At 35.2% G+C, this 12,787-nt stretch overlaps 1 protein-coding gene across 6 annotated transcripts in view; it reads right to left on the bottom strand.

The window, feature by feature from the left end:
• LOC118688650 (neurabin-1-like) overlaps nucleotides 1-12,787 on the bottom strand; it is a 60,885-nt gene that overhangs the window by 16,349 nt on the left and 31,749 nt on the right. For all 6 annotated transcript variants that reach the window (XR_008508485.1, XM_036386349.2, XM_036386348.2 and 3 more), the window contains exons 3-13: nucleotides 10,141-10,273; nucleotides 9,645-9,765; nucleotides 9,029-9,133; nucleotides 8,729-8,849; nucleotides 8,171-8,317; nucleotides 6,402-6,455; nucleotides 4,399-4,628; nucleotides 2,650-2,746; nucleotides 2,381-2,570; nucleotides 1,430-1,581; nucleotides 461-794 (exon numbers count right to left, since the gene is read on the bottom strand). Coding sequence is in view for 5 of the 6 variants with exons in the window: in XM_036386349.2 (XP_036242242.1) it covers nucleotides 461-794; nucleotides 1,430-1,581; nucleotides 2,381-2,570; nucleotides 2,650-2,746; nucleotides 4,399-4,628; nucleotides 6,402-6,455; nucleotides 8,171-8,317; nucleotides 8,729-8,849; nucleotides 9,029-9,133; nucleotides 9,645-9,765; nucleotides 10,141-10,273 (1,684 nt within the window). In the remaining variant the exon portion in view is untranslated. The remainder of the gene's footprint in view (nucleotides 1-460; nucleotides 795-1,429; nucleotides 1,582-2,380; nucleotides 2,571-2,649; nucleotides 2,747-4,398; nucleotides 4,629-6,401; nucleotides 6,456-8,170; nucleotides 8,318-8,728; nucleotides 8,850-9,028; nucleotides 9,134-9,644; nucleotides 9,766-10,140; nucleotides 10,274-12,787) is intronic.

The raw sequence follows: 12,787 nt of genomic DNA, 5'->3' as shown, positions 1-12,787 counted from the left end.
GGCAAAGACAGAAAATCATCTGTATTTATGCATTTGTACTAGCGGATTACAGAAAATATCAAACATTTAAAAGATTATATTAGATACCTTTTTCAATTATTCATAAGAAAAAAAAAACCTATTCCTATCAAATAATGACTAATAGTGACTAGGCTGATTATAATACCTTTAACCTTCTTCTAGTGACAAATATCCTAAGAGGGCACGATGAGTAATGTGGCAATTACCACAATTCTCAGAATCTGCATCCTGTTTAAATACTGCATAATGTCTGGAAGCACAAAGCCAACAATGAATTTTTCTGGGAATCAGGAAATCCATCAGACTTACCCTTCAATACATTGCCACTTATGAGGCTAGTGTTTTGCAAAAATGTATTAGGACCTTTACTGATTACATCTAAAATTTGTAAAACTTCAATCCTGAAGAATTAAAATAATAATAAACCCTTAAATCTTACCCTTGGCTTCCTTCCCTTTCCCTTTTGCTTCTCTTTGCTTAACATTCTTGAGGTACCCTTGAGGAGAATTTGGAGTCATCCCTTCAGGAGGAGGTGACCGAGTGGTGGTTATGCTATTTTCGTTGTTTGGTTTGTGTACTGGAGAAGAGTGTGTGGAAGCAGAAGGGCTTGACTCCAGAGGACTTTCTGTGCTTTCTCTTTTCTCAGGTTTTTCACTCTTTCGATCTGTGTCATCCAGGCACGGGAGAGGTAATTTTTCACTTGTTTCTAAGGTCTTAGTTAGGTACATAGAAGAAGATTCTCTGTTGAGAACATGGTCTTCTGAATCTTCATCCTTCAATAAATTTGAAAGTTATTTTTTGATAAACATGACATATACTCATTTATTGTCTGTTCTTTTACCAGGGTGGAAGGATGTGCTAAGCAAATTTCTTCAGTTCAGGAAATTTTCTGAACCTACATACTTGTGGATACCATCTGAATCACATGAATCTGATTTTAGAACGTGTTACCCACCTCTATACACATCTTTCTGCACATCCCAAGAAAACTTTTTCTAGCCAAATCAGAAATGTTCTGGTACATATTAGCCCTGCCAATTCAATGCAGCCAGTTTTCAGTCTCACTGAATTAGTTCAGTGTCCTCCTTCTACTAAAGGCTCTCTCAAATATTGCCTATCTATACCTCAGTTCTTCAGTTGTTTTCCAGAAAAACGAGAACATTTTACTGGCAAACTTCTTGTGAACTCTGAACTTTTTGTGAACTGTGCCACAAAAACATGCCAAAGTTCCCATGTATGTCATGAACCCTCAAAGGTTTTTTTCATTTGATGCAGCATAGAACAAGGATGCTTTGGCACAGCCTGAATGAAGCATGAAGAACACTTACAATTGGAAATACAGATAAAACTCAACCCATGGTCAGTATCCAGAGCACACGATCATCAGTGTCAGTAGCAGTGTCAGTACCTGCAGATTTGCAGTCTGTTGTGCACCCCCAAGAGATTCTTTCAGCTTTGACCGAGAAGGTGGCTGGCGTTTTACTTTCAAAGCAAGCTGAGCTTTTGCTTTGTGGGCACTGGTGTCTAATCTGGGAGTATCCCCAACAAAAGCATCAAAATCTGCAAGAGAAACATACTTTTCAAAAAGCAAACAAAAACCCCAGCAAACTGGTAGACAACCCACTGTCCAGAAAAATATTCAGAATCGAAGTCAGAATTACTCTACCTATTAACCATTACCGTATGAAAATAATTTTCATATTATACTGCACTGTTTGACACATTGCAATAGCAATTTCTATTTAATTTTAAATATATTTTTACCCAACTTCTTCAATTAAAAAATAATAAAATCCAACAGAATACAATTCTAATGGATTGAAAACTGAATTCTGTTCTCAAATAGATGAAAATTTGTGCCCCAGATGTGCTTTCCTAACATCATTCTTTAGGACAGAAACTCTTTACAAAGTAAGAATTTACCAAATATTTTTAAAATTTCATTCTCATTCAAAGCTCCATCTGATATTTCATTACATTCTGTGCATAAAATTGTGTGACAAAAAAATCATAGCAAGTTTGCTGTAAATTATAGCTTGAAATAAATGGGATTTTAACTGACATGTCTCAGTGTTTTAGTCCCATTAGTAGTTTCACTAACAGAATCTGAATAACTCTTAAAATAGTTGTCTCTCCATCCACCTCCTCTTTCCCACAACACGTAAGAAATACATTACAACTATACTGAAAATGCTGGGGGAACCTAAACTCAAGTAGCCACACTGAGTCAGCTAAAACATTTACCCAGTCGGAAGGAAACAGCAAACACTTCATTTCTCTTAACAACAAAAAACCACTATACATATAATGCCTCCTAATTTTCCTTAGGTGTAAATAAAAAATACTACAATCTACTTACCAGAAACCAGCATATCTAAAGAACTTATTCTTTCCTCTATTGATTTGGTTTCTTTTTCATTGTTTTCTTTTATCTTTGATTGTTCGTTAGATTGGTCTGGACTTTGACAGCCATCTTCCAATAAACTGTCACCTTCAAACACATAAGGCATTTTCTCATATGCTATCAATTTATTTTCAAGCTCTGAAATCTGCAAGAATTAAAATTCAGAAGTGAGATACATGTCTCCAAGAATGCAGAAGTTTATTAAAAATATAATACTGCTTTACTTTTTCCTGATAGATTTTTAGTTGTTCTGCATATTTCTGGTCTCTCTCTTCAAGTAGCTTTGAATGATCTTCTTCTTTCTTCATAAATTCTATTTCTCTGGACAGAAAGAAATATATACATGTCTATGAAGTAGTACAGAAATGTAGAAAACTATGTGAAATAGAAATATGCACAATTGCATTTACTAAAAAGCATTCCATTAGTGAATAGTGACAAAAATCAGTCTGCAAGGTATAACCGATTCATTAATCTAATAATGTCATAAAATGATGTATTGATTTGTATGCTTCTACTGTCTTCAAAAGAAAATACAGATGACTGTGACTTACTCTGGACAGAAAAAGGATGCGTGGCAACACTTTTTCTGCAAAGTTACAACCATCTCTCATTTTAAAAGCGGCAAGTTGCATATGCATTTAAGCCTGAAATACATGCACAACTCCAATCATTACATCTTACTCTCTTCCACAAAGATACATGCACACACAGTATATTTTCCTTCCAAAAGCTATGGCAAAATTCTTTGTTGGAAATTAAATTGCATTTCAAATTTCTACTTGGTTCATCCTACAGCAATTGCAATGGCTGCGTTTTACAAAAAAGAAACAATGACTACAAGAAGGAAACAAAAATAAAAGCTGTTTTTGCCTGCATCATATGGAATGACATACAAAACCAGAAAATAAGCATAAAACATCTACAACAGATGCAAAAGCTTCAGGGACAATCAAATGAGTAAAATGGGAATTTGCTAAACAGCAAGGGAATGGAAAGCAGCATGTTAGCAGTCATCTTCACGTACTTTTGAACTTCCATGTGGATAAGCTTGGGAGGAGAGGGGAAAGGAGACCTTTAAAAAGCTCACCAAACAGCACAAAAACGTACTGTGAAAAGTAACATTTCTGGATGTGGACTACAGAGCAAAAGATTATTATAAATTGCCTTTAAAAGTAAGTAGCAAGTGGAGAAATTTGGAACACGCCCACAGCAACTACCAAAAGCAACAACTGTGTTCTGTATTATCAGGACACATCTACAAATATTTTGCAATTACCTCCTCTTTAGCTAAGAGGGAAGATCACAGAACAATTAGACACTACCACGTAACAGTGATGGAGCCCCCACAGATGTATCTAATAAGCAATAGTACTTCTACTAAAAAACCCAAATCCTTTAACAGATTGAAGATACTGTTTTCATGCTGCCATTTTAGTGGGCTAGATACATATCCCCAAACTTTCAATTCCTCTCAAAATTCTTTTTACGCCTCCTATAAGATATAACTAACTCAGACTAAATCACATGTATCTGGCTATTATGAAATATCTTTTGATGCCTACTCTATCTGGAACATTGAAGTCAGCCAAGCTGAGGGTTTTTAACAAAGAGCAAAAGGTATTGCCTAACACCTCATATTAAATTTCAAGTAGTCCTTCCAAAAAAGTATAGATGCATTACAGCTTTTACACTATGTTGTTTTTTAAAAGTTGTCATTGAAATATTAAAGAAATTTTCCTTAGCTATAAATCAAAATCAGCAGCAAGATTTTCACAGAGCCTTTCCAGAAGTTGGTGATGTAAGGTATGGAATAATTCAGCATTTGTAGCCCACTTCTTCCCTGCACTCTAATAAATGAAAAGAAAGTGTGTTAAGCAAATCCTATTCCCCTAGGTATTGCTGACAGCTTTCCCCAAGTTGCACAAAACACTCAAGCAATAAATAGAGACCTGGTATTTTGGGGTACTTACTTTTGTTGGTAGTCTTTAAGCAATTTCTTGGCCTTATTGTATTTCTTTTCAAGGGCATCACATTGTTCTTGAGTCTCTTTAAGACGTTCATTTACTGTTTTGCATAAATTTTGTGCCTCTAACCAGTAGGTCTCTAACTTTTTAATTTTCTCTTTGCTTTCATCCAAGTTTTGCTGTAGTTGGGCTCGATTAAATTTCCATTCATTTTTTTCTGCTTCAACAACTTTTAACTGAAAATATTAACACATAATTAATCTAAACTAAAAGATGAAATAAAACCCAGTTGTTGATACATGTTTAAGTAGAGAATAGCAAATAATAATTACATACTTATCAGTAATATGAAAACAGGACACAACTTTTAAACTAATCACATCAACTCTTCCAACCCTTGCTAATCTAACCAAGTTTAGAACTGAAACCCAAGAGTCTTTTACTTCCTCATTGGTATTGCATCTTTTTAGACAGATAAAATTACCAAGACCTGTATTATTAGCTTATATTGTTCAAGATCTCACCAGAACTTAATATCTCTGGAGAGGCCTACTTTGAATACCTTCAAAGGCAACTGCAGATAAAGAATCTTAACCTGTATAAGACAAGCTCCCTGTCCCACTACTTTGTTACCTATAGCTTTTTGAATGAAGATAACACGACCAGCTTATCTTCCCTGGTAACTTTATATGACACTAGTCTTCCAAATCAATGATGGCACGTGCAGGGCTTCCTTTTCTTGAGCTTATGTCCAAAACCACCAAATATCCCCTCAGTGAAGGAAAGGGATGGCACCCCTTCAGCTTGACAGCAGCCACATTACACACAGGAATGTTAACATGTGAAGCTCTCCAAGCCTTGGAGGAGTGAACAAACAAGATACAGCTTAGTTTGTCCATGCCTCCTTCTCTGGGGACACCACTTCCACTGAGGAAATAAATCACTACTTTTGAAGCCAGTTAAGATCACCTGCCAATGGAACAAGGATGTTGAAAGGACCAAGAATTTACTGAATTTAAAAACGGGGTCGTAAGTTGTACTAACACCAACATTTTTAACAGCTTTTGTGCAATCCAGCTGGGCCACATACCAAAAATACTAGGAAGAGGAGGAGCACTGTCAGAAATCAAAAAGGGAACTGTCATAAGTAGCTTTGTCTGCCTTGCCTCAACAATTGCAGAGTGCATGAAATACCCCAATAGCTACTGCTACTGAGAATTATTGCAAACTGAAGCACTATGCCCTCTTCACTTGCTACCTGTTCCTAGCAATGTGCTGCAAGTTGTCCTAGGATATGTCTTTCTGAGCAAGGCAACACAGAAGGGCAACAGAATAAAGGAAGCTGCTTGCTCACACATTATTTTCAGAAAAAGGCCATGTATAAATCTGCATCAGTGGAAAAAGCAGCAAAAAAGAAAAAGAAACACAGAGTGTGCTCAGAATAAGCACAGGCATTGAACCAATCTTCAGCAAAAAAAAAAAACTACTGGAAAAAAACACTCTGCCAGACCAGGTCAGAAATTTGAGGAGGGAGAGAGGATAACAGAAATAACTTTCTGGTAACAGAAAGACAGCCACAAACCATTGTCTGGCCAAATCTCAAATAAGACAAGTTCAATCCACTGATAAGGTTCTCATTTTTGTTTATGAGCTGTTTCATACAGCTCTCCACAGTATTCAGCTACTCTAAGCAGTAATACTGAAATGTTCCTTTTAAAGTGGAGACATGGGGGTTTTTTTCTAGTTGTTTTATGTGACTTTTGGGGCTTTATTTCTTTCGTTGATTTCTTTATTTTATTTTATTTTTAATTTGAGCATAGCTCTTCACTTAGAAATGTCTGTCCACCATAAAGTAGAGAGAGTGCCTGAGGCATAAACTGATTGCTGCCTTTTGCATTCAGCCTATTCCTGGTAAAATCAGTAGCCACAAAAACAAAACAAAAATCCCCCACAAAGCAAACCACCCAACAAAAAAACCTTACCAATAATTATATTCTTTGAAAACTTACTTTCTCCTTCAGTTGATTCACTTCAGCTATTGTTACTGCATGTTTTAATTGTAGCTGGAACAGATGAAAGAAACTGTATGAGCACACACAAAATTACATTTGAAAATGTTAGTTTTAAGTATTTCTCCATGATACCCTTTTTCCCCAAACCATTGTTAGAGTGGTATAAAGTCAACATAATTATTTGTCATTTACAGGAGAAGTCATCGGGAGCTTTTATTTAAAAAAAAATTAAAAATTACTTAAAACTTCAAACAAGTTCCCCAGTACATACCCACCCTAAAAATCTCCCATTGTTTTCTATATATTAAGCTGAAAAGATTACGATAAGGTTTCCATGTGCAAGGGTAATGAAAAGCAGCAATGCACATAAGATGTTAATTGGGACACAGAATAAAGGAAACACTTAACAGTACCAAATATTTTTACAATCAGCACTTAAAAATAAATGTGTTTGCTTTATTTTAAAATTCAGCCATGTATTTTTACACCACAAATCTTCATAGGATTATCAGAAATCAAAAAGACTACACTTAAGCCAAATGTAAAGATTTTTTTTTAACAAGTATTAATTGTTCCTTGTATCTCTCTTCCCATCTGTAACCCTGCAGGGATTTTCTGTTTGTCAAGGCACATTGCACCAATCCCAAATTAAAACTGGTGAATCCATGACTGTTCCGCATTTAGATTATGTCAGTAACAGCACAGTAATGATTCTACATGAGATTATAATTGTATCCCAAGTAAATACAGCACTTAAGAAGCTTCAATTTGTGGCAATGCTTCCAAACCTAGAAAAATTGTGAATGTTCTCTAGAGATCAGCAGCCTGCAATTTCTACTTCGTCAATGACTCTGGCAATGTTATCAAGAGAACAAACTTAGGAGATCTGCAAAATACCAATCCAATACCAAAACAAAAGCTGATGTAGCAGCAAATAGCATCTGATAAAACAGTTTCTTTGCAGTATATTTTTCTCCTCCCAGAGAGAAAATGACAGGCACTTAAATCTACCAGAGAAGCCTGGACTCCTAAATGCCAAAGTCTGTACCATTTAAGTCTCTGACTAAATCCCACAGCCCTGAATAAAGCAAATATGCTCCCTTATAAAAACCCTGGGAAAAGAGAACCATACTATTTCCAATTATGTTAAGTTGTGATTCAGAGTCTGGAATGCCCTGTTGGGTTTACAAATCCATTCCTTCCAAAAGACACACCATAAAAATACTCTCCAAGCCAAAAATATGCCTATCTACAAAACCAAGTCTTTTATGTACACAGATATCTCAGAAGACTGCAGGGACTAAACCAAGAAATTAGATATGTATTTCCTGTCTTCCTGAAAAACATCTCACAACAACACTTGAGACCATTCAAAAGAGGCATATTTGCACAACCCCCATGCTCTCTGCAGCTAAATCCATTCCACTGGGCAGCAAACAAGCACAAGCCATCCTATCTATCTAATGCAATACTCAGACAACAAGGACAGAGTTGGGGCTGGGTTCTACCACTTGTTTCCAAGGGCTTTTTAAATTTAATTTAAATCAAAAGATTGTTTAATGGAAATATGCATAGGGAAACTGGATATAAAAAATTAGAGAAGATCTACATTTCAATGGACAGTTACCAGAGATATTTATTGGTGACACTGGGAAAAAAACCCCACAGCAACGAGAGGGAACATGAAGGAGATTATATCCAAATCCTACAAGGTTCAGATGTTCCCCAGTGCATCACAAAGAATATATAAGAAACTGCTACAACACCTCTTTAAATTTAAGAAGAGACTCTGCTGAATCCATATCCAGTAGTAAACCAATATCTTCATTTTCAGGAAGATCAAAAACTTCTACAGATTTTCCATGTAAATGTGACTCATATGTATCCTCCTCCTCCTCATCATAGTCATCATCCTGACAAAATGAGAAAATCATGACATTCTGTAACACACACACACTTTTGCACTAAGGTAGTAGCAATAACCAAAGCACACAATCAAGGAATCCAACCAGCTGCAAAACTTTTCTTGACTAGTTACTATTCCTTTAAAATTTCTTATATCTATGGTAAGTGTTAAAGATGACTTGCAAATACCTTCATCAAAGTTCCACAAAAGAGAGCTAAGAAAGACATGCACAAAATTATCATGTAGAGCTGACAGTTAAAAGCGTATTTTGGATTAGTGATAAAGCAATAACCACGTGCCTTAACAACAGTAGTGTATGAAGTGCTTCTTTTCCTGTTTTTAACAAGTTGCCTGTTATACTTTTTTTTGATTAACCCCCACCGTTTACTCCATTAGCAGAGCATGAGCAATGTTTTACCTGCTCTGTATCATCATGAGCATAGTGCTGCTCGTACAGACACCTCTCTTGCTCTAAGGTCTCACTAATGAGACGGGCTACTTCACTCTCAGCCCCCGGCTTCTCTCTCCCAATCAGGAACCTATAGGAAAAAAACCAAATTATCTTGCAGCAAAAAAATTTAAGACATGCTTAGGAAATGAGTTTGCTACACTGTTGCCTTCCACAATATCTTTGTAAAATTTTCATACTGTGGTTTTGTATTCTCTATGAATGAAAAACGACAAAAAGAAACTATTATTTCAGAGAAAAAATACATACCTCACGGTGCCTTTGGTGTTCTTTAGTACAGTGGCTGCAAAGAACTGAGTAACTCCCACTAGACTTATGCCATCAACCTCAACAATCTGATCATTTACTTGAATTCTGCAAAATAAATAAATGCTTAGCTATCAGGTAAACAATAGTATTTTGGCTTGAAACATTTTTGATGTGACAAATACCACTTAAAACTCACTAGTATTTACAATGATAAATTCTGACTCCATTGAAATTCATTGCTTAAAAATAGTCTCCTTATCCTCTGTTACTATGCAAATCACCAATTCAAATTTACACAGTATTTGACTCGATGTTTTTTGTATTATTTACACAGTGACTGGTGTTCTGGAGTGTCAACATGATTCTGTGGTACTTCTACACATGAGCTCATTTTGAACATCTCTCATATATACTGTAAATAGATCTAAGTTACTTAGCAAAAATGTCCTATAATAAAAAACTCATGTTTAAAAATTTAACATAAAGCAGGAATGTAATAATCATTCAGCTGCATTCAGCTTTTTTTTTTATTCACAGCATTCAGCATATCTAATGAAATCAGCTGGACTCAGTTGGAAATTTGTAAAAAGCATAATCAATTCAATGAAAAACTCACCGTCCATCCCTCTGAGCAGCTCCACCATCTGTTATTGTTTTTACAAAAATACCTAGTTTTTCCAGTCCCTGATCAGCACCAACTCCCATTCCAATGATACTGATGCCCAGACCCCTGTCACCTAAGGGATTCAAAAATCTAACATTAGCTGTATGACATATGATGTAACAGTTAGCAGTACTGAGTTGTTTCAAAGCATTCCAAGTCTTTCTACACAAAAGATAATAGAAATTCACTTTAAAAAAGAGAAAAAATTAGAATATATTTATATGTAGATACTACTTAAAGCTTTTTTGCCCTGTAGCCTTCCTAAATTCAATTCATTATGACAATCTGCATTTAATACTCACTAAATTCACCAGACCAGAACTTGCCACAAATCTAACGCTAGACACACATTCAAAAATTCAAGACCTAAATTTCAGGAATATACAGCTATAGTTTTATCTTTTGTTCCCATAGTATCACTTGCAAATGTTCAAGGTTTGATTTGCACCTTTTTCAATTTCCACAGGAAACACTTCCATTTTTTCCACCCTTTTCTCAAGTTCATACTCAGCTGAGGCTGCCACAGGGTCAACTTCTTCATTACGTCTATCATAGTCTTCATTTGAGTAAGTACTGAAAACCTAAGAAATGTAACAGAAAACTTTTTTTAATGTCTTCTCACTTCCTTTCAAACATAAAATTGAAAGACAATCTATAAGGAAATTAAAGTGGTATTTTCAGAGATCTAATTTTCTAAACAACCATCAATTTAATAAATACTGCTGCTGTCACACAGTTTCCAGCTTGCATAGATGTAACATTTTAAGTTTCAAAACAATTACTTGAACAGATTTTATCTTACAAATGCACCAAAGAGTTAAAAGAAATCAGTCAGCTCCTCTTTGATATCGTGTGACTTTTTTTATTAGGACTACATTCCACCAAATCCTTCCTCTCTTCTTCCCTCCCCCCACACCATCTGCCAATTGCAGTGTTTCAAACAGATGTAGTTTTCTGATTTTGCAAGGGAATCACGCAGTTTCCCAGGAAAAGGAAATGCCTTGCTACATACATTACTATTTTTAGTATTCACTCCAGCTGAGTTTCTGAATTGTTAAAAATAAAAGATAAAACAAACAACACAAATTAAGACAGAAATCTAGAAAGGAAGAATTAACTATATATAACAGGCATATCAGCATGTTCATTAATTGCCTTTAAATTAAGAATTTTGGAAAAAAAAGGAAAAATATCACACTCCCATTTATCTTAAAAAATAAGGTTTATCTGCTAAATGTTTTGCAGGCACTGAGTGTTTTATCCAACACCACTGTAAGACAAAAAGCACTCATTGCTGCTGCAGCAGCCATCTCCCTAATCAAGAACATGCAGCACTGACACTAAGCTCATTCACACTGGTTTCACTATATTTTAGCAACTGTTGTATTTTCTGCTGAGACTACCTAAACAGGTAACTGCAATCATAGAAATACCACAGCATTAACTGTAATCAACATTTTCCCTGTGAATTTACATTCACTAGTATATAGCTTTAGCTCTGCAGAGCAGTAGCCTCAGACACCAAAAAAAGGTCCTTGAAACAGATTATCAAAATGCAACCAATATAATTCAGTATTTCCTGTGAGGAGCCTACTGCATCACCTTCAGACTACAACTTGAGATCAGTTTCACAAACTTTTCCCAAACCCTGCAAAACACCTACTCCAGACATGTGGCATGGGCAGTCCAGCAAGCAAGATTAGATCCACTTGGCTGAAAGGGAAGGAAGAAACCCACTCTCAGAAATCTTAAGTCTTCCACAATGAAAGAACCTTCCTTAGAAGCTGTTATTCCTAAGTCTTGCATAAAGGTCAATAAATAAACTCCTTGTGATCAACCTTTGGAACAAGACTGGCCTAGTTTCTTTATTTTTCATCTCAACAAAAAAAGCAGCATCTCCAAAAACAGTCAAATTATAAAAAGATTAATTTTAAACTAATAATAAAAAGGAAGTTCATGAGTGGACAAATGATAACTTGTTATTGAGAAGATCTGAGTTCTTGAGGGCAAATAAAATATCAAGGCATGAAAAAAAACCCCATATAAATTCATACACCTATAATCTAGTATTAACAGTATGGCTACAATATAAAAAAAGATATCTTAACTATCAAATGGTTGAGCAAAATGTGGAGAATGGCAGTAGTTCATTTTGGAGACAGTGACAACTGTATTTTCTTAGTTCTTTACAACTCAGTGGTCTAAGAGAGCAGAAGATGATGCAAGTAGTTACTATCTACTGAAAAATGACATTACCACAGGGATGACTGGCTGCCTGCACAACACTATAAAGTGCTAGAAATTTGGGGAAGCAAAGTTGCACTATGCAACATAACAGCATTATGTACACTGCAAGCCTTGAGCCACCAGCATTAAAATATCTCTGGAACTTGTAAAAATGATTTATTACTTTTCCAACCTAAAAGTAACAGAATTGTATTTTAGAATCTTATGGAATTTGCTCATTTTTATGCAAAATTGATGATAGGAATTGTTCATCTACCGGAAGTGGATAACAGAATTTAAAACTAGTGGTCACTTAAATTCCAGCGATGTTTGTAATTGCTAGTAATAAAATAATGGCATAAACATATCTATGCAAATGAAGAATCCTAATAGTTATGCATACTACCTTTCTAAGAAAAGCCAAATTGAAATCAATTCTGAGTAATTCGCTAAGAGAAAGAATTCATACTTTTGTCTTAAAGTGACAGTTGACAACTGTATGAGAACATTTGGGTATTATTCTAAAAACCATAAATGCACAATTAAAAGAAGATAGCCCCATTTCCAAATAGTAAGAACAACACACCCCTCTCCAAACTTCAGAAAAATAATTTTGAGGAAAAACATTAATTTACAAAGAACAGAAGAAAAGTAAAACTTATAACCAGAAGCCAAACACTGCAAAAACAGAAAGAAAAGCAAAAGCACACTACAAAAACTATGTCTGAAGAGTCAAGGGTAGAATACAGAAATTTTTATTCTGTACATGTGGAGTCATAACATTGTGTTCATCTTTTATGAGAGAGAAAAAAATGCTGATATTAATACAGAAAATACAGAACTGGTCAACAAGTTGTTCTTGCCAAGTA

Source organism: Molothrus ater, chromosome 7 (genome assembly GCF_012460135.2).
Source record: "Molothrus ater isolate BHLD 08-10-18 breed brown headed cowbird chromosome 7, BPBGC_Mater_1.1, whole genome shotgun sequence".
Lineage (NCBI taxonomy): Eukaryota > Metazoa > Chordata > Aves > Passeriformes > Icteridae > Molothrus > Molothrus ater.
This window is presented reverse-complemented; position numbering and strand designations above follow the sequence as displayed.